The 16,281-nt window shown below is 65.8% G+C and overlaps 4 protein-coding genes across 4 annotated transcripts in view; 2 read left to right on the top strand and 2 right to left on the bottom strand.

Moving 5' to 3' along the window:
• Positions 1 to 2,786, top strand: part of MNEG_4426 (Actin-related protein 5) — a gene marked incomplete at both ends in the record, with an annotated part of 6,832 nt that extends 4,046 nt beyond the window's left edge. Inside the window, 4 exons of the mRNA XM_014047100.1 lie at positions 83 to 801; positions 1,122 to 1,309; positions 1,670 to 2,272; positions 2,551 to 2,786. Of these exons, the coding sequence (XP_013902554.1) occupies positions 83 to 801; positions 1,122 to 1,309; positions 1,670 to 2,272; positions 2,551 to 2,786 (1,746 nt within the window). The remainder of the gene's footprint in view (positions 1 to 82; positions 802 to 1,121; positions 1,310 to 1,669; positions 2,273 to 2,550) is intronic.
• An 875-nt stretch (positions 2,787 to 3,661) lies between these two features.
• MNEG_4425 (hypothetical protein) lies at positions 3,662 to 6,982 on the top strand (the record flags this gene model as incomplete). The annotated part of the gene is made up of 8 exons (XM_014047099.1): positions 3,662 to 3,733; positions 3,872 to 3,955; positions 4,116 to 4,173; positions 4,347 to 4,505; positions 4,710 to 5,024; positions 5,300 to 5,504; positions 5,716 to 5,909; positions 6,096 to 6,982. The coding sequence occupies 8 exons, from the start codon at positions 3,662 to 3,664 to the stop codon at positions 6,980 to 6,982; spliced, it is 1,974 nt and encodes a 657-aa protein (XP_013902553.1).
• Positions 6,983 to 7,839: 857 nt separating this feature from the next.
• MNEG_4424 (hypothetical protein) lies at positions 7,840 to 9,844 on the bottom strand (the record flags this gene model as incomplete). Its single annotated transcript, XM_014047098.1, has 6 exons — positions 7,840 to 8,018; positions 8,251 to 8,311; positions 8,519 to 8,683; positions 9,091 to 9,190; positions 9,438 to 9,532; positions 9,755 to 9,844. 6 exons carry the CDS (start codon positions 9,842 to 9,844, stop codon positions 7,840 to 7,842), a joined length of 690 nt encoding a protein of 229 aa, XP_013902552.1.
• A 2,403-nt stretch (positions 9,845 to 12,247) lies between these two features.
• Positions 12,248 to 15,924, bottom strand: MNEG_4423 (secreted protein; the record flags this gene model as incomplete). The annotated part of the gene is made up of 12 exons (XM_014047097.1): positions 12,248 to 12,744; positions 13,002 to 13,051; positions 13,245 to 13,290; positions 13,639 to 13,738; positions 14,061 to 14,163; positions 14,356 to 14,446; positions 14,799 to 14,839; positions 14,969 to 15,012; positions 15,216 to 15,246; positions 15,426 to 15,523; positions 15,650 to 15,727; positions 15,898 to 15,924. 12 exons carry the CDS (start codon positions 15,922 to 15,924, stop codon positions 12,248 to 12,250), a joined length of 1,206 nt encoding a protein of 401 aa, XP_013902551.1.
• Positions 15,925 to 16,281: the final 357 nt, after the last annotated feature.

Genomic DNA, 16,281 nt, shown 5'->3' with positions numbered 1-16,281 from the left:
CGCGCCGCCGTTCCCCTCCCAGCAGAAGCTGCGACCCCCGCCCCCCCCTCCCTCCCTCCCCATCAAAACCCCCTCTCCGCAGGTCGACTCGACCAATGACGCGGAAGCTAAGCGGCAGCTGCTCGCCGGCGGGCAGTTCAGGGACGTCGCCGACTTGGAAAAGTACATATCAGAGGCCCAGCAGCAGATCGAGAAGCTCACGGCCACCATCGCCGCCGCCGCCGCGGCGGCGGCGGCGGCGGGCGCGGAGGGCGGCGCGAGGGAGGGTTCGGAGGAGCCGATGGAGGTGGAGGACGAGCAGCAGCAGCAGCAGCAGCAACAACAGCAGCAGCAGCAGCAGCAGCAGCAGCAGCAGCAGCAGCAGCAGCAGCAGCAGCAGCAGCAGGGCGGCGAGGGCGGCGGCGAGGGCGGCGATGGGAAAGGAGAGGCGGGCGGCCCGGGGACCGGCGAGGCGGCTGCGGAGAATCCTTATCCACTGCTGGGGATCCCTGATGCCGAATTGACCGAGGAGCAGCGCAGGGAGAAGCGGCGGCAGGCGTCGACAAAGGCGTCGATCGAGGGCAAGGCGCGCGCGGCGGCGCGGAAGGAGGAGCGGCTGCGGTTCCTAGCTGACAGGCAGGCGCGGGAGGACGCGGCGCGCGCGGCGGACCCGGCGGGGTACGTCGTCGGCCTGCGCCAGCGCGTGGCGGCCGGCGCGGCACGGGCGGAGGCGCGGCGGCGGCGGCGGCTGGGGCTGCCGGCGGCGGGCGGGGACGGGGCAGGGCGGCGGGGGGGGAGCCAGAGGATGGACTCGGAAAAGAGGTGCGGGGGGGCAGGGAGCACACGTGATCAGGGTGGTTGGGCTGCCTGTGCTGCCTCGGACACACCCACAGCTGCGACGCCGGCAGGCGGGGCCTTTGCCCTCTCCCCCTCCCATGCTGCTGCCGTGCACCTGCTATCACCTGGTGGCGCCGCACCACGGGTCACAGCGGGCTCCCTGGAACAGCCACGCACTTGCAGTTTCCGCTGTGCTTAAAATTGTGCTCGTTCAGCTATGCGCTCACCCCTCCCAATAATTGCAGCTAATTCGCGCCAACGCGCGCGCGCCCCCTTGCTCCCCGCGTCGTTGCCCGCGGTCGCAGGGCCCGCATGCGCCTCCTGGCGCAGGCGGCCGGCGGCGCCAAGAAGAAGCGCGGCGGCGCCAAGGCGGGCGGCCCCAGCGGCAAGCAGCGGCGCGGCCGCGACGGCAGCAGCGAGGACGACGGGTTCGGCGCGGACGACGCTGACTGGGACGTCTATAGGCAGATGCATCCAGAGAGCAGCGACTCAGGTGGGTGTGGTCTCTGCAGGGGCGGGCAGCTGAGGGGAAGCTGGCGGGGGTGAAGTTGCAGGGCAGCTGCACAGGGCTGCTGGTTCGCCTGCTCGGGGCACACCAACAGCGGGCGGGGCTTCGCCGTGAGCAGCATCCTAATAAGAATGACACGGGCCGCTCGTGATGGATTGTTGTGCAGTGGGTCAAACCTCTGCTGCCGCTGGGCCACAAATCAGGGCCGCGACTGCTGCGACTGCTGCTGTTATGAGGCAGCATGTAAGGGTTTCGTCCTTGTTCCGCCACCCTGACCATCCCACCCCCAATGCGTCACCCTGGTGACGTCACCGACACCCTGGTGCCATCACCGGACCCCTGCAGAGGCCGAAGCAGCCGAGGAAGAGGAGCTCGCTTGGCTCGCGGAGCGGTTGAAGCAGATCGGAGGGGACGACGGCGCCGCGACAGCAGCGCAGGGGCCCCTCGGCGCGGCAGGCGGTGAGGCGGCTGGAGGCGCCGCCGACGGCGGCTTTGGCGATGGCGCGGATACGAGCGGCGGCGCCTTCGCGCCGCTGCTGGCGCCGCTGCAGCCGCGCGGGCCGGGGGCCGGTGCCCCGCACGCGGCCGCGGCGACGCCCGCGATCCGCGGCGCCGTGGCCGCCGCCGTCACCCCCGGCGCCAGCGCGCGCGGCACGCCGGAGCCGTCCGCGGCAGCCGCCCTGGCGCGCGGCGCCACGCCGGAAGCTCCCGCGGCGGCGGCCGCATCAGCAGCGACAGCGGCCGCCCAGGGGGATGCGTCTTACATCCTTTTGGGAGTCGAGCGCTTCAGGGTGCCCGAGGTGCTGCTGCAGCCGCCGCTGGCGGGACTTGACGAGGCTGGGCTGCCCGAGCTGGTTGAGTCGTGCCTGGGGCGCCTGTCCGCGCAGGAGCGCGCCGCGTGCATCGCGGGCGGCCTGCTGCTCGTCGGCGGCGGCAGCGGCTTCCCCGGTGAGCGCGTCGCGCGGCGCGGCGTTGCATGGGGCCGGCGATACTGTGAAAGTCAAAGGGTGGTCGAAAGGCTGCTGGGCGCAGCGGGGGCGTATGGACGGATCCTTGGATTGGCTGTGAGGGACTCCAATTCTCAGAAACTGGCGGCTGGCATGGCTACCTTGTTTTCGAGCACCCCATGTGCGCACACCCGCCTGCTTTTTGCTGTACGTTTCGATGCACTGACCCTTGCACGCCCACCCATCTCAATTGTCTGATGCGGCGGCCGCACAAATCAGGGCTTGCGCGGCGCCTGGAGTCCGACCTGACCGCCCGCCTGCCCTACGGCTCCCCGATGCGCGTCGTCGCCAGCGAGCGGCCCGCTCTTGACCCCTGGCGCGGCGCGGCGCACGTCGCGGGCTGCGCGTTCGGCGGCGGCGCGGGCGGCGGGTGGGGCGGCGCGCTGACGAGAGACGAGTATGAGGAGCGGGGCCCAGAGTACGTGAAAGAGTATGCGGGCGTTGTCTATTGGTGATTGCTGGAGCAGCGCGGCCGCCCGCGCGTGGTGGTCGTGGGCGCCGCACGGCTGTAAACCGCAGTGACACGCGCAGCGAGCGGATTGTTGTTGCCAGCGGGGTGTTTTGCGTGGCGAAGGACATGCAGGGGCGCCCGACTGCGCGCCTGACATGGTGGGAGGGGTGCAGGTGCCGCGGCAGCCACAGCGGCAGGACCTCAATGTTGCACCTCGAAACTTGGTGCGTTGCCAACCCTGAAGCGGACTCCGAGGTCTGACTCTGACTTGTGCGTGCAAGGCACCGCTTGCTTGACGTGAGGCCGGCGGGGGGCTCGTGCTGGTGAGAAACCGCGGTGTCAGTCTTCAGCCTTGGCAGATTCTGATTGTTGCTGGGCGCTGCTGCTGTACCAATACCTCTGCCTGAAGAAAGAAATCAGAAGTTTCAGCAAGAACGGGTGGTGTGGCGCTGGCCTCATCAGCACGTCAAGCTGGGAGTTTGCAGCAGCCCCACTGGCACATACGGCTGGAAGATGGTGTGACTCCTTGCATCAGATCAGCTAGGACACTGTGCGTGTGTTCCAGACACAGTGCACAGCCAAGTTTGGTTGACCTACTTTGACCTTGCGCCAGTTGCTATGGGTGGCGGGTGAGAAGCCGCACTCCATTGAAACTCGTGGCGCCACGTCTGGTATAATGCAGCGCTCTTTGTGTACGCACTATGTCTGCACAAATGAGGTTTCAACCGCACCTGGCTTCCTGCAGTGCAGCATACTGTGCATACATGGAGCAGGCTGTGTTCCACTGCGCGTTGCTTAACGCTTCGGTTTATAATTTGCCCTTTGTGTACAAGATTGCAAGTCATGTAAGCAGAGCCGTGCGACAGCAAATTTGTCGACATGCGCGAGATCATTTCTTTGCAGCTTGGATCGCTCGCCAACTACACCGGGGCTCATTTTTGGAACTTTCAGGTGGGTATCCATTAAACGCGACTACGCCCAGCGGGCCCTGCGGACTCCGCACGCGCCTCACTGCCGCTGCACGCTGCTCGCCGCTGCGGCTCGTGCTGGTGCTGCTGCCCGCATCAACGCGCCCATTCCCATTCCCAGGACGAGGCCCTTGGCCAAGCTGTCAGCAGCGGTGGCGGCTGCACTGATGATGACGTGCTGTTTGCTTGGTCGGAGGACCGGCAAGTGAGGCCGAGCGGGCAGCTGCATGCAGAGCCTGGGGCCAAGCAGGCCTCCCATGCGCCCAGGCGGCGCCGAAAATGGCGTGACACGCATGCACGGCAGCCGATTAGCATGTGTTAACAGTAGCGTTGACGCTCACAACACAAACGCACCACGTTCGCAGGGGGCGCTCAGCTATTACCCGAGGACGGTGATTCTGGATGTGAGCGGCGCAACCGGAGGTGAGGCCGCCAGCCTGAGCATGCCTCAAGGAGACTCTCGGTCAGGTGTCTCGTGATATGCCACGTTGCCAAGCAGCTTGCTAGGATGTTCCAAATCGAGGGTCCAGGGGTGGGCTGCGCCAGCGAGCACTGTTCCACCTGCCACCGACTCGAGCGCACCCGCACCCCCGCAGGCGTCGCGTTCGGGCCCGACGCGCGCAGCGGCGCGGCCGCCGGCGCGGCGGGCGTCTCGACGTGGGGCGGCGGCGTGGAGGTGTTTGCGTCGGGCCCCATCCCCAAGAGCTCCTTCGTGCAGCAGCTGGAGGCGCAGGCCGCCGTTGACTTTGACCGCGGTGCGTCGCCGCGCAGACCGCCCATGCGTCAGGCCCCCTAGTGCGCCGTCGGGACCCCCCCTCACACCACTCAGCCACGCTGCACGTTCGCTGGCATGCACGCGACATGCCATTCTATCTGCAGTTCAGAGACGCTACGCTTTGCAGGATCCCTAGCTGCTCCTGCAATGCCACTCATCCGCTACCCCCCTTGTCGCAATGTAGAGCCTGAGTCTGCTTTTGCCCGCCACCAAGCGGCCCTTGAGGAAGCCGCCCGGCAGCTGGATGCGCCCCACCCGCCCGGCGGCGCAGCGGCCTCCCAATCCAGCGCCAGCCGCGGCGTCAGGTTCTGGACTGACTACCTGAAAGCGCGGCTGCACCCCAGGAGCGTGCAGGCGCTGCCCGGCGTGTGGCAGGGGGCGTCGGCGGCGTTTGAGGGTTATGGCGCCGCCGAGGCGCTGCCGCATGGCACGCGGGCAGTGGTGGAGGGGGTGGTGGACGGGGCGCGCTGGTGGAGCGAGCAGTGCGACAGCATACAAGGTGCGTCCACCCTTGCGAGGGCTGTTGCGTCGGCTGCGCAGGCTTTGCCCAGGCCTGCCTGGTGCACAGTGGCACAACGGCAAGCCGCAGGCGAGGCAGTTGCACGTTTTATTCCGGGATGCATCGGTTTGCTTGTCAACAATGGAGACCTTCAAGCTTTTCAATGCGAGGCACATCCCACGCCCCAGTCGGGCGTGTTGCGCCGCTGCAGCCACATGTCGCCCTCGCGCAAATCGCGGCAAACCGCCGTGCTCGCCTGCCGCCCCCCCTCCCAGGCGTCCAGTTGTTCTCTGACGATTTGACGGGCTTCGGGGCCCTCTCCAGGTCTGTGCTTGACGAGCTGCGCGAGGAACTTCCCGGCGTGAAGATCCTGCACTTCTCGCTGAGAAGCTCGGGCCACGAGGGCGGCCGGGAGGCGGGAGGCGCTGCCGGGGCCGCCGCTGGCGGTGGCGGCGGCGGCGGCGGCGTTGCGGGCGTCATGTGGGTGCTGGGTTGAGCCTTTTGAAAGTGTTCAGGGGCAGGCTGGGGCTGTGCTTGGTGTTATCGTGGATGCTGGGGTTTGGTTTTGGGCAACTACACAGTCCATCCAGTGTGCGCTGTTGTCTTCTGTTGACTCCATTGACTCCAATATCTCGCCCCCATGGCTGCAAACCGCACCCGCCTTTCCGCCACACGCCGACACCGAGAGCAGGGCTGCGCTGAGCGACGCCCTGGCCTGCGCAGAGCTGTCAGAGCGCGTGTCCCTGTACATGCCCCTCTGCCTGCCGCCGGCGGCCGCGCGGCAGCTGCCGCTGCTGCGGCTGCCGCCGCGGCCGAGCGCATACCACGAGGCGGCGCTGCTGGCGGCGGCGGTCGACACCCTCACGCTGCCGTTGCGGATGGCGTGTGAGTCGCTCGCATGAAGGACATTTTGGAATAGGAGCCGCGCCTCTGCCGTTCCATAATGATGTCTGCAGGCGGTTTCTGACAGGCGGAGACCAATCTTGGGTGCACACCGTTGGGCCTCGTTGCATGCGCACATTTTCTGCCTGCTTTGTTCCCTGCGCCCACATCTTAACTCCACCCCCGCAGCCTCGACATCTGCGGTCGGCGCGCCCATCGGCGCGACAGACATGCACTCCTGGGTGAACCTGCTCACCGGCCACGGCGGCGCCAACTTCGCGGCAGCTGCCATGCAGCTGCCCGCGGGCGCTGCTGGTGGCGACGACTGGGCCGCGCAGCAGAGGGGTGACACGCGAGTGGCAGAGGCTCAGCAGCAGCCCCAGAGGGCCAGCGGCGGCGGCGGCAACGGCGGGCCGGCGGCTGGCACGGCGGGCGCGGAGCAGCAGCGGGCGGCGTACCAGCTTTCGACACTGCGGCACGCTGCCGTGCTGGCGCCCGGGCCCGCGGCGGCGCTGCGGCTGGCGCCTGCCTCCTCCTTGGCGGAGTCTGTCGTGCTGAGGGGCGCTCTGCTGGCAGAGGGCAGCGGCAGCGGCGGCGGCGGCGGTGGCGCGGCTTCAACGTCACCGGCGGCGGCGGCGGCGGCGGCACTAGATAGCGCTCTAAGGTCCGAGCCGCAGCGCCGCTGCGTGGTGCACCGGTGCGTCGCGGCGGCGCCGCTGCCGATCCCGCTGCCATTCCCAGGCATTTTCGGGCCGCACGTTGGCCCCGCGGGCGGCGTTGTCTCGGAGTGGGCCCCCGGCGGGGCGGTGTCAGACGGCGCAGCGGCAGGGGCGGGGTGCGACGGGCGCCACGTGGCGTCGTGCCCAGTGCTGACGCGTGTCGCCGCTTCTTCGGACTTCGAGGCGTGGCTGCAGTCCCGCGCGCACGGCTTGCGGCGCGCGTCGCGGTCGGCGTCGGGGCGCAGCGTCTTGGACGGGTGGGGCTACGGCGCCGGCGAGGTGGAGGAGGTGGAGGAGCGGCTGCGGCGGCTGGCGGGCAGCTACTCGGAAGCTTCGTCTGACGACGGCCTCGACTGAGGGGCTTCAGCATTTGGGAGGATGCTGGTGGGAAGCTGCAGTTTTGCTGAAGCTGCATTGCAGCTGCTTGCGCCCCCGCCGCCAGCGTCCCAACCACCACGTTGGGCCCGCCCACTTTGAGTAACGCCTACACAAGACGGCCCGCTTTGTGGGACGATCGATGTTTGCGCTTGTCACACACAACAGGGCAGGCGCGAGGGCCAGCAGCAGCGTGCTGCAACGCACGAGCAGCAAACAACGCAATCGTCAAAGTTGTGCGAGGGGTCGGCGCCTGCAGAGGGCAAGCGCCGCACAAGCATCGTCGGCTCAGGCTAATAGGAGGGACTTTGGCGGGGCCACAACACTAATTGCGAGTCAGGCGCCACCCACAAATTAGATGAGTATCGGGCAATCATGGCCATGGTGAGGCGGCAGGCAGGCAAGAGCCACGCGTGAACAAGCAGTGCAGGTCTATTGTGTTTAAGGGGTCCAAGGCAGCATAGCAAGGAGCAAGGGCGCAGCACCGCCGAACCACCCATTCACCTGGCTGGGGCGACGGCACAGCCGGGGGCAGTTCAAACAGCATTGAAGTCGCATGGAAGAAGGGCCGAAGGGCCGCTGGGGCCGCACGCTGGGTAAACAGCAGTCTGGGCCATGAAAACGCTGCGAACCCGTGCAGGGCCGGGCTTGCAAAAGCCCTGCAACCACAATCGACACGCGGGCCCGAAGACTTGGCAAGAGTGCGCCCGTGGATCCTCGTGGATCCTCGTCGCCGGCGGCCGTACCGGTAAACCCGGCCGCCGGAGCCGCCTGCATTCGAGCGCCAGGCTTGCAACCCGGCCTTGCGCAACGCCGGCCGCCGCCAAGGACGGCGCCTCTCAGGCATCTCGCGGCTCGTCGGCCCCAGCGGGCGCCGCGACCGCGCCCTTGTCGTCGCCACCTGCGGCGGCCGCCGCCTGCTCCTCCTTTCTGGGCTCCGACTTTTTGAGCAGCCAGGCGGCGATCCGCCCCGCAAACTCGAGCGCCCGCTTTCCTGACAGCTCGTCGTGGCAGCCGCCTGCGGCGCGTCGAGTCAGGGTGGGCGCAGCGGCACGTGCGAAGGGTGAAGCAACTAGAACGGAGGCGGCTCCCTGCCGCTGCAGGACCACGCAGAAGCCAGGGCGTGGCCGGCCCGCCACCTGTCGCGGCCACCATTGAAAGGAACCAAGCCCTTGCAAGGTCGGAGGACGCATCAACGGCACAGCATCGAGGGTGCAGAGCCGGCAGCCGTGCGGAAGCTGCCTGCCCACCTTCCGGGGCGAGCCAGGTGACGTCCTCGGAGCCGACGCTGGCGCAGAACTCGCGGGATGCCTGGCCGGATGGCGCAGGCCAGAGTCGGTTGTGGTGTGAATGCGATTTGGCGTAAATGCGGGGTCCGGAGCTCCAACACGACACCACCCAACACAAGGACTCTCCGCAGCCCAAGCCGTGCCCACGCCTGAACGCCCCCCCGCTGGTGCCCTCGGGCGGCCCCTGTGGCGCGGGGACGCCGGCCCGCGCGCGGGGAGCTCGGCGCACCTCCCAATCAGCGACCCTGTCGCCCTGGGAGTGCTCGCAGAATATGGGCAGGCGGATCTTGGTCGCCATCAGATCCAGGGCGTCGATGCCCCTTTGATACTGGAAGGCAGTGCGCACGCGTATGGGGCCCGGGCTGCAGAGGGGATCCGACGAGAAGGAGGCCACCTGCGGGGCCCAGGGTGTGTGTGTGCGTGCGTGTGCGCACGTGTGCGTATGTATGTGTATGTCTATGTGTATGTGTGTGTGCGTGTATGTATGTGTGCACGCACACGCGCGGGCGCGCGTGTGTGCGTGTGTGTGTGTGCCGCAGGATGCAGCTGTGCATGTTGCAAAGTCAGGAGACGCATGCGCACGCGATGGTGAACATGTATGTGGGCCCTGCCCATCGCGCTGCGCAGGCAGCAAGGCGCACGAATCAGGGGGCGCCAGCCCGTCGCGGCTCCGACGCGCTGATCAATGCCCCTCTGAACGCCTGGGAAGCTGCGTCCCATGACATGTTTAGTGTGCACCCCTGCCGGCGCCAAGGGAGGGGAGCTGAACGGCCAGCCGGCCCCCGACACACTGGCACGCACCGCCTCTGGGTCTGGATTGAGGTCCGCCGCTGCGTGGCGCTGGCCGAGCTTTGCGCGCGGCGCGGCGCAGTCCAGGCAGGGCCCGAGCCACCGCTGGAACCTGGCAGGAAGGTGGGGGAGTAGGCGCGGCGCCGCGGCCCGGGGACGCAGCGGGGCCGGCGGTGAGGAGCGGCGGCGGGGATGCTGGGTCCAACTGTTACCGTTAGTTGTTCAAGATGGGGGAGATGGGGCTGCCAGTGAGCGGCAGGGGCTCTGTGGAAGCCCCAGCCCAAGCCCTCGCTCAACCCCCACGTCCTCCGCCACTGGCGCGCTCAGGGCCGCGGCCCACTCGGGCCCCCTGCACTCACTTCAGGCGGGGCGACAGCCGGTAGCCCACCGCGGGCGCAAACAGCACGAGCCCCGCCCACTGGTCCTGCCAGCGCATCACGGTCAGCGCCGCCACCTGCGCGCGCGCGCGCACGTGCGCATGGCATGTCAATACGCGTCCCGCTCCGCACGGATGGGCGGCTGCGCGGTCTGCCGCGGCCGCGGGCGGCGGCCCTGTGCCGGCCGAGCAGAATTGCCCGCACGCACGCAAAGGCAGAGCGTTCGATTTCTGGGCCCAGCACGCCTCGACGAGACGGCGCAACGCAGAGCAGCGCGCCGCGGCGCGCGTGCAGCTCACCAATCCGCCGACGCCGTTGCCGCCCGCAAACCAGGGCAGCGGCTCAAGCTCCTTGTGGCGCTTTTCAGCAAACGCTGCATAGTCGGCCATGTCGTCCACCTGTCAATGGGTCATGGGGTCGTACCCAAGATCATCAGGCCTCGTTGTCAGGTTGAACGGCGCCTCACATAATGCAAGATCACGCCTGCCAACGCGCGCGCGCCTGCAGAACTCACGACGTCCGGTCGTGCACCCGCCGGCAGGGTGTGAGAGTGTGTGAAGGGTCATGTGTGGCATGCGAGAGGATCCCCTCCGTCGATTCCCCCGTTATCGTCATTGCCGCCTCGGCAGCCGCTGCTGCTGCACACCAAATGGCCCATGCTCTGCACCAGGCCGCGCTCTTGCGGGTCAGCCGGCTCAGAAGCTCCGAAGCCCTGCGCGTCAAACGCGAATGTTGCAACGCCGCGCTCCGCCCACAACTCAAACACTGCGGACGGGCGCGGCACGGCGCAGCGGGCGGCGCGCAGCGAGCAGATGCTGGTCTGGCTTGGCAGAAGGTGGGGGGTTCAGCTGCGGCAAGGGGCTTGACTAGGTGCCCCTCGAGTGATCTCCTGCCAGCGAATCCCCTCAATATATTGAGGTTGGCTTTGAGGGTCGCGTGCGCACCCACCAGGCCATCGGCTGCGGCGCCGCGCGCGGCCGGGACGGGTGGCGGGGCCGCTGCTGCTGGCCGCGTGCGGGGACAGGCGTGCCGCACCCGCACCTTTCAGCTTGCGGCGGCAGTGGTCCCCGTGCCCGTGCGCCCATATGGCGACGCATTTTGCGGCGCCCGCCGGCGGCAGCACTTCCACCCCAAACAGCTTCTGCCCGCGGCTGTTTGTGAAAGCCACCTCGCTAGTCACCACCCCCGCCATGCCGGCGATGGGTGGTGGAGGGCGGCCGAGCTGCTGCAGCGCGGGCTGGCTCGGTTTTGTGCGGCAGCAGCAGCAGCAGCAGCAGCTACTGCACCCAGCTGGTGGTTGGACGTCGGCTCAAGGCGTGCCCTGCTCGCGACCTGGAATTATACAGGTTGCTTGTGTTGTTTCATTTGCAACCAATCAAATGACAGGAAAAGAGCGAACCGCCGAGAATCGTCACAAGCAGCTGGAGGGATAGATCACGTACAGCGATGTGACAGCAATGCAGCCGGCAGACCACAATATGGGACGCTCCACACTCCATGAAGAGGTACCCAGAGGTCTTCTAGTCATACAATGGCACACGTGAACCAGCCAGCCACGTAATTAGTACTGACTAACCTAGAGCTAGCAGCTCTGCTTTGGCAGGGATCCACGACCAGCCACCTGCATCAAACGTATTGTCGTCGCACTACTCGTTATTTTGCGTGCCAAAGGTTCTGGTAGTGGCCGCTGGAGGTCTGGGCACTCAACTTTTTGTGTGGACTGGGGACGCTCCTGATTGACTCTGGCATCCATGCATGAATTCGGACCGTCTACATTGCTGGCTTGATATCCTGGCATTGCGTCACAAGAAACACCAAGCGTGTTCTGTGCAGACGAGCCAGAGACATGTAGTGACTGCCTGTTGCAAAGAGCTGTTCACAGTGAATGGACACGGTATGCAGATAGAATGACGGGTAGCAGAGCAGGCCAGCAACAGGGCGCAAAAGGCAAGGTCGCGCGATAGCGACCGTTGTGGGCCATTCAAATGCTGAGCCAGGGGAAAGGTGGGAGCCATGCGCCCTTGGTTTGATGCTGCGGTGCGGTGGGACAGGCCCTGCAAGGTGGCTGCGCACCCAAGACAGCAGACCAGCTGGGCTGCTGCACGCATGTCGTGGCCGCAACAGGCATGGTGCAGGCCTTGTGCAGCTACACGCAATTCGCATATGCGCGCTTATTTTAACACCAATACTGTGAAAGCCAAAGAAAGTCAAGGGTAGCCTCGCAATGAGAGAAGCAGGCAGTTGCACGAAGCCGCGTGCAAAGCTGTGATGTTGATTTCAACCTCTGCTGGACTGCTTCAGCTGAAAGCTGTGCCAGGAGGGCCAGCGTGCCGGCTTTGCTGTATGGCAATGCGAATCAAAGAAGAGAGAGTAGGAGAGAATTGTCCCCTGAGCATAAGCGGCAAACGTGTGCCCACATGTGGCAAGGGACAAGGAAAACACACAAACTGTAAACTGGCGAGATACCAGAAGCTTAAAGTCACCTTGTTGCCGCGGGCCCTGAAAACACGTGCTTTGCATCACCCAGGATGCTAGCTCCTGGCTGCACCCAGACACTTCACAATGGCAGTCGTGTTGGCCACAAACGCAGTTGCGTTGGCCGCAAGCGCCTTGACGCGCGCTGTTAGCCCCTGTGCCCGGGTCGCAGAGCCGGCAAATCTGGCGCCAGCAGCCGCGCCCTGGCTCCCTGCAAACACCGTGGCAGCAGCCGTGTGCACAGCTGCACTGCCGTCCGCCTTTACCGGCTGCGCTGTTGTGGTGATAAGTGTGACTTCTCCTTTGACGTTGGCCCCTCAGCCGGCTTTGATGGAAACGAGCAAGGACACCTGCTGGTCGGTCGGGCCTGCAGGGTGTTGACCGGCTTTGACTGGCGCCGCCAGGAGCCAAGCGGCGGCCGCGCCGGCTTTCAGGGCGCCCTTGATGGCGGCTGTGCCAGCCTTGGCTGCTCCGATCGTGGCGTTGATGCTGGCCGTCCCGTGCAGAGCGGCGGTCTTCTCCGGCCCCGCGCCACCAGCGGCCCCCGCTGCGCGCGCCGACGCCGCGGACGCGTTGGCCGCGTCCCTCCCGGCGGTCGCGTTGGTCGCGTTGGCCACGGATGCGGGCACAGCGGGCGGGGGGCCGTCCGAGTGGCTACCGTCGTCGTCGTCCCACCCTTCCTGCGAGTAGCGCGGCACGTACACCTGCGGCGCCTCCGGCCGCCGGCCGTCGCCGCCGCCGGCGGGGAAGAAGCCGTTGATCAGGGCGCGCGCCGCCTGGAAGTGCGTGAGGGTGCCGAGGCCCCAATGAAACACTGCGCGAGAGAGTGCGCGAGAGAGTGTGCGTGAAGGGGGCGCGGGTGTTGAAGGTTGGTCAAGACGGCGGTCCCCACGGGGAGCTTCCTAGAAAGCAGCTTCAGATGTGACAGGGAGCCGCCAGTCAGGGAGGAGGTCACTGCCGGACGGCTGTGGACAGAAATTGTTTGCGAGCTGCCGGCGCACGAAATGCTGCGGCATGCGCGTCAGATGCAGGGCAGGGGAAGCCGGCTGGTGGAGGGACGGCGCCACCCACCGTACTTCTCTGGACGTTTCCTGTTGAGCATGCCGGCCGTGATCGGCAGCCTGGTTCGATTGCGTATGCGTGTGCACATGCACGCAGGCGCACGTGTGTCAGTGTCTTGTTTGTGCGTATGATTTTGAGTACACAAGCTTGTGTACGTACAAGTGAGTGCATGCATGCACCTCAAGGCTGCTGATGTGGCAACATCAAGCAGTTCTGAGCGGTGCGCCCCACGAGATGATCAGGCCAGCTCACTGGAGACCGCGACGCCCGTTGAAGTGGTTGTAGCCCACCTCCCACCCTGCACCAGGGGCAGGCAGTGCCAGGGAGGGAGTGAGAGGGGCCGCGAGATGGGGCACAGCCTGACGGGGTCCCGGCCTATAAACGTGACCTAACCGCACATGCACCGCACTTCGGCAGCTCTACGACCCGTGCTGCAGAACGCGCCAACACACAGTCCTCGCGGCGACTGTCGGTGCTGGCTCCGTTGCATCGACGACGCGGCTGCGCCTGTTGGCGAGCGGTCCCAGCGAGGCACCCAATCGGGTGAGCGCAACACCTGTTACTGCTGCTGCTGCTGCTGCTTCTGTTGTGTGTGTATGCGTGCTGTTGTGTGTATGCGCGTGTGTGTACGTGTGTGTGTACTCACCGCATGGCAGGAACCCGTTACCAATGATCTTGTACCAATTCGATGAAAAGGGCACTCCACCCATGATGATGTCAGCGTGGTACTCCATCCCAATGCGCAACTGGCAGAGCAAGTGGGAAGACCATGAGCACATCCCCGCGAGATCAGAAGGGGTTGCAGGCGCGAGTACTGCTTGCTTAGTCTACTCAGTTTGTCGGACAACGCAGGGGGGGCAGAGATTTCCCATGCGCGCACGCGCCCAAGATGATGACCCGACTGTTGCGGTCCCAACTGGCTAGCTGCATCCATTTCTGGCGTGGCTGCGACGCAGTCTCGACGGAAGGATGCGCGCATTGCGGCAAGAGGAGCGTTCCACTGCAAAAAATGGAAGGAACTTTGTCACAAAATGGTGGCACTTCAGATTGCCGCCCAAACTCACGCACCTTGCTGTCTGAGTAGTCATACACGTCGACGCCCTGCTGCCACGCCAGCTCAGCCAACTGGACAAGGCCGCCCAGGCCAAACTGGCTGTGGTAGATGTCGCGCCTGGTGGATATGAGGCCAGCGTGGTGGTGCGTTTGTGGGCGTTTGCCAATTCGCACATACGTCTCGCCGGGTGCTGATGCTTCACGGGGGCTGCTGCATCGCCCATCAGCCGAGACCGCAGCCGCTGCCAGCGGCCAAGCAGGGGCCGGCCTGCGCCACGCACCCCGGACCCCGCGCCGGCGCGAGCCTCACTTGGTCTCCCAGAACTCTCCATGGGGGAAGAGCCATGCGTCCATCACGCGCCGCCAGTCGTACAGCGCCTCCTCAAACAGCGGCCGGTCATCTGCAAACCAAAAAACAAAACAAGGGTGGACGCGTGATGCACAAAAATGATAGGTCAATGCGGGCAGATTTGACTTATCCGTGTAAGTGTAGCAGATGGAAGCCGTCAGTGCGTGTGTGCGAGTGTGTGTGCGTGTGTGTTGTGTGTGTGCGTGCGTGTGTTTGTGTGTGTGCATGCGTGTGTGTGTATGTGTGTGTGTGTGTGTGTGTGTGTAGGCAGAGTTAGGCGGGAGGAGGGACCTCTTGAAAGCGCTTGCAGGGGGTCCTGCCCCTGTCAAAGGTTTGCAACCACCGGTCAGCATTCCACAATATCATCGGCAGCCGCCTGCTGCGTGCCCCGCTGCCACACCCACCTGTGAAGATTGCAAACTGCATCTTGCATTCGGCGACGGTGCTGCAAGGGCGAGCGGGTGCGATTACGGTTTGAGAAAATGTCACGTGAAAGCAACTGTGGACACCCTGGGGTGGGCAGCACGTGCCAACGCCCTTTGGCGCCCTCCCCTGCCTGAATGTGGCTACTCACCTGTGCCAGTTGCCCAGTGGCAGGCGGCTGAGGATCTCGTTGCGCTGCATTAGGTGGAAGCAAGGGCACGCCGCACGGGAAAAAAAAATGTGTGCAAGTGGCCAAGCAGATGCCTCTTGCCAGCCCGATGCATGAGCGGAGCGAAGCGGAGGAGGAAACACCAATCGGGCTGCAGGCCGTAGGCCAGCTGAGGCAGCCTGTCCCCCCATAGTCAGCGCCCCTCAGGCACTCGGCTGTCGTCCCTCACCAGCTGGGGCATGATCAACTTGTTGACCCACCTGCCGCAGCACCAACAAGGCGGCGGGATGGGTGAGAACACCGTCACCGCGGCCAGGGTGGCCCAATCGTGGTCACTGCAGCCCTCCCAGCCAAGCAGGCGGGCCTGTGTTTGATGCATGCTGGCGGTTGGGCCCAAGTCTCTACACCCTGCGTCTCCCCAACCGCCTGACGAGCCTACTTGATGTATGTGGTCTCCAGCTCCTTGGTCCAGCCCGGCCACGTGTACTTCAGTAGTTCAGCGCTGCGCGTCATGCTGTCCACGCCCCACCCCGCCTCCTGCAGCCGACGGGGCCAGACCGGAGCGGGGGCCTCAGCGGCGGCGACGGGTGCAGGTGGGCGCGGCCGTCGAGGCACGCGTGCAGAAGCTGACCGCGCGGCGAGCGCAGGCGCCCGAGCCCTCACCAGCGGCGCGTTCTGCCCCACGAATATCTTGTTGATGGTGCTCCACGCCCACAGGATGCTCGCTGTGTTGTTGGCGTACTGCCGGAGACAGTGAAGGGTGCACGGGTGGGGTTCAGTGCGGACGGCGCACCAGCTGAGCGGCGTGCACACCTCACGCAGCTGCGTCAAGTCTTGCTGTGCCGTACTCACGCTCTGATGCGGTTGGCTGCGCGCATCATGTGCCTTGAAATGAAGCACGTCAGGCGCACCTGTGGGTTGCCTGTGACGATCCACATCATGCACTGCTGGTAAACCTGAGGGTTGGATGAATCGCGGGAAAGATGTAAGGGAGCCGTGCTTCAGGCCTGGCATCAACCTCTGCGCTCACCCTGCCCAAGCATCCAGCATGCTCACTTCTGACAGGCTGTGCAGCACGAGCGGCTGATGCCGCCTTTTCAAGTCCTGCTGCCACATCTGCGGACATGGCACTGTCCCGTCCAGGTGCGGGACCCAACCCAGGGGGAAGCTGCCGGGGCCGCACCATCTTCCCGTCCTTCTCAACTAGCTGGTCATGGCCCTGTCCGACCCCGTTGAAGTTGATGGTAACATTGACAAGCGCGTTGTGCCTGGGGTGGTTGAAGACAGGGCGACGC

The sequence above is a fragment of the Monoraphidium neglectum genome, assembly GCF_000611645.1.
Source record: "Monoraphidium neglectum strain SAG 48.87 unplaced genomic scaffold scaffold00614, whole genome shotgun sequence".
In the NCBI taxonomy this organism is placed as follows: domain Eukaryota; kingdom Viridiplantae; phylum Chlorophyta; class Chlorophyceae; order Sphaeropleales; family Selenastraceae; genus Monoraphidium; species Monoraphidium neglectum.
The sequence above is the reverse complement of the archived record's forward strand: the minus strand, read 5'-3'. Positions and strand labels throughout refer to the sequence as shown.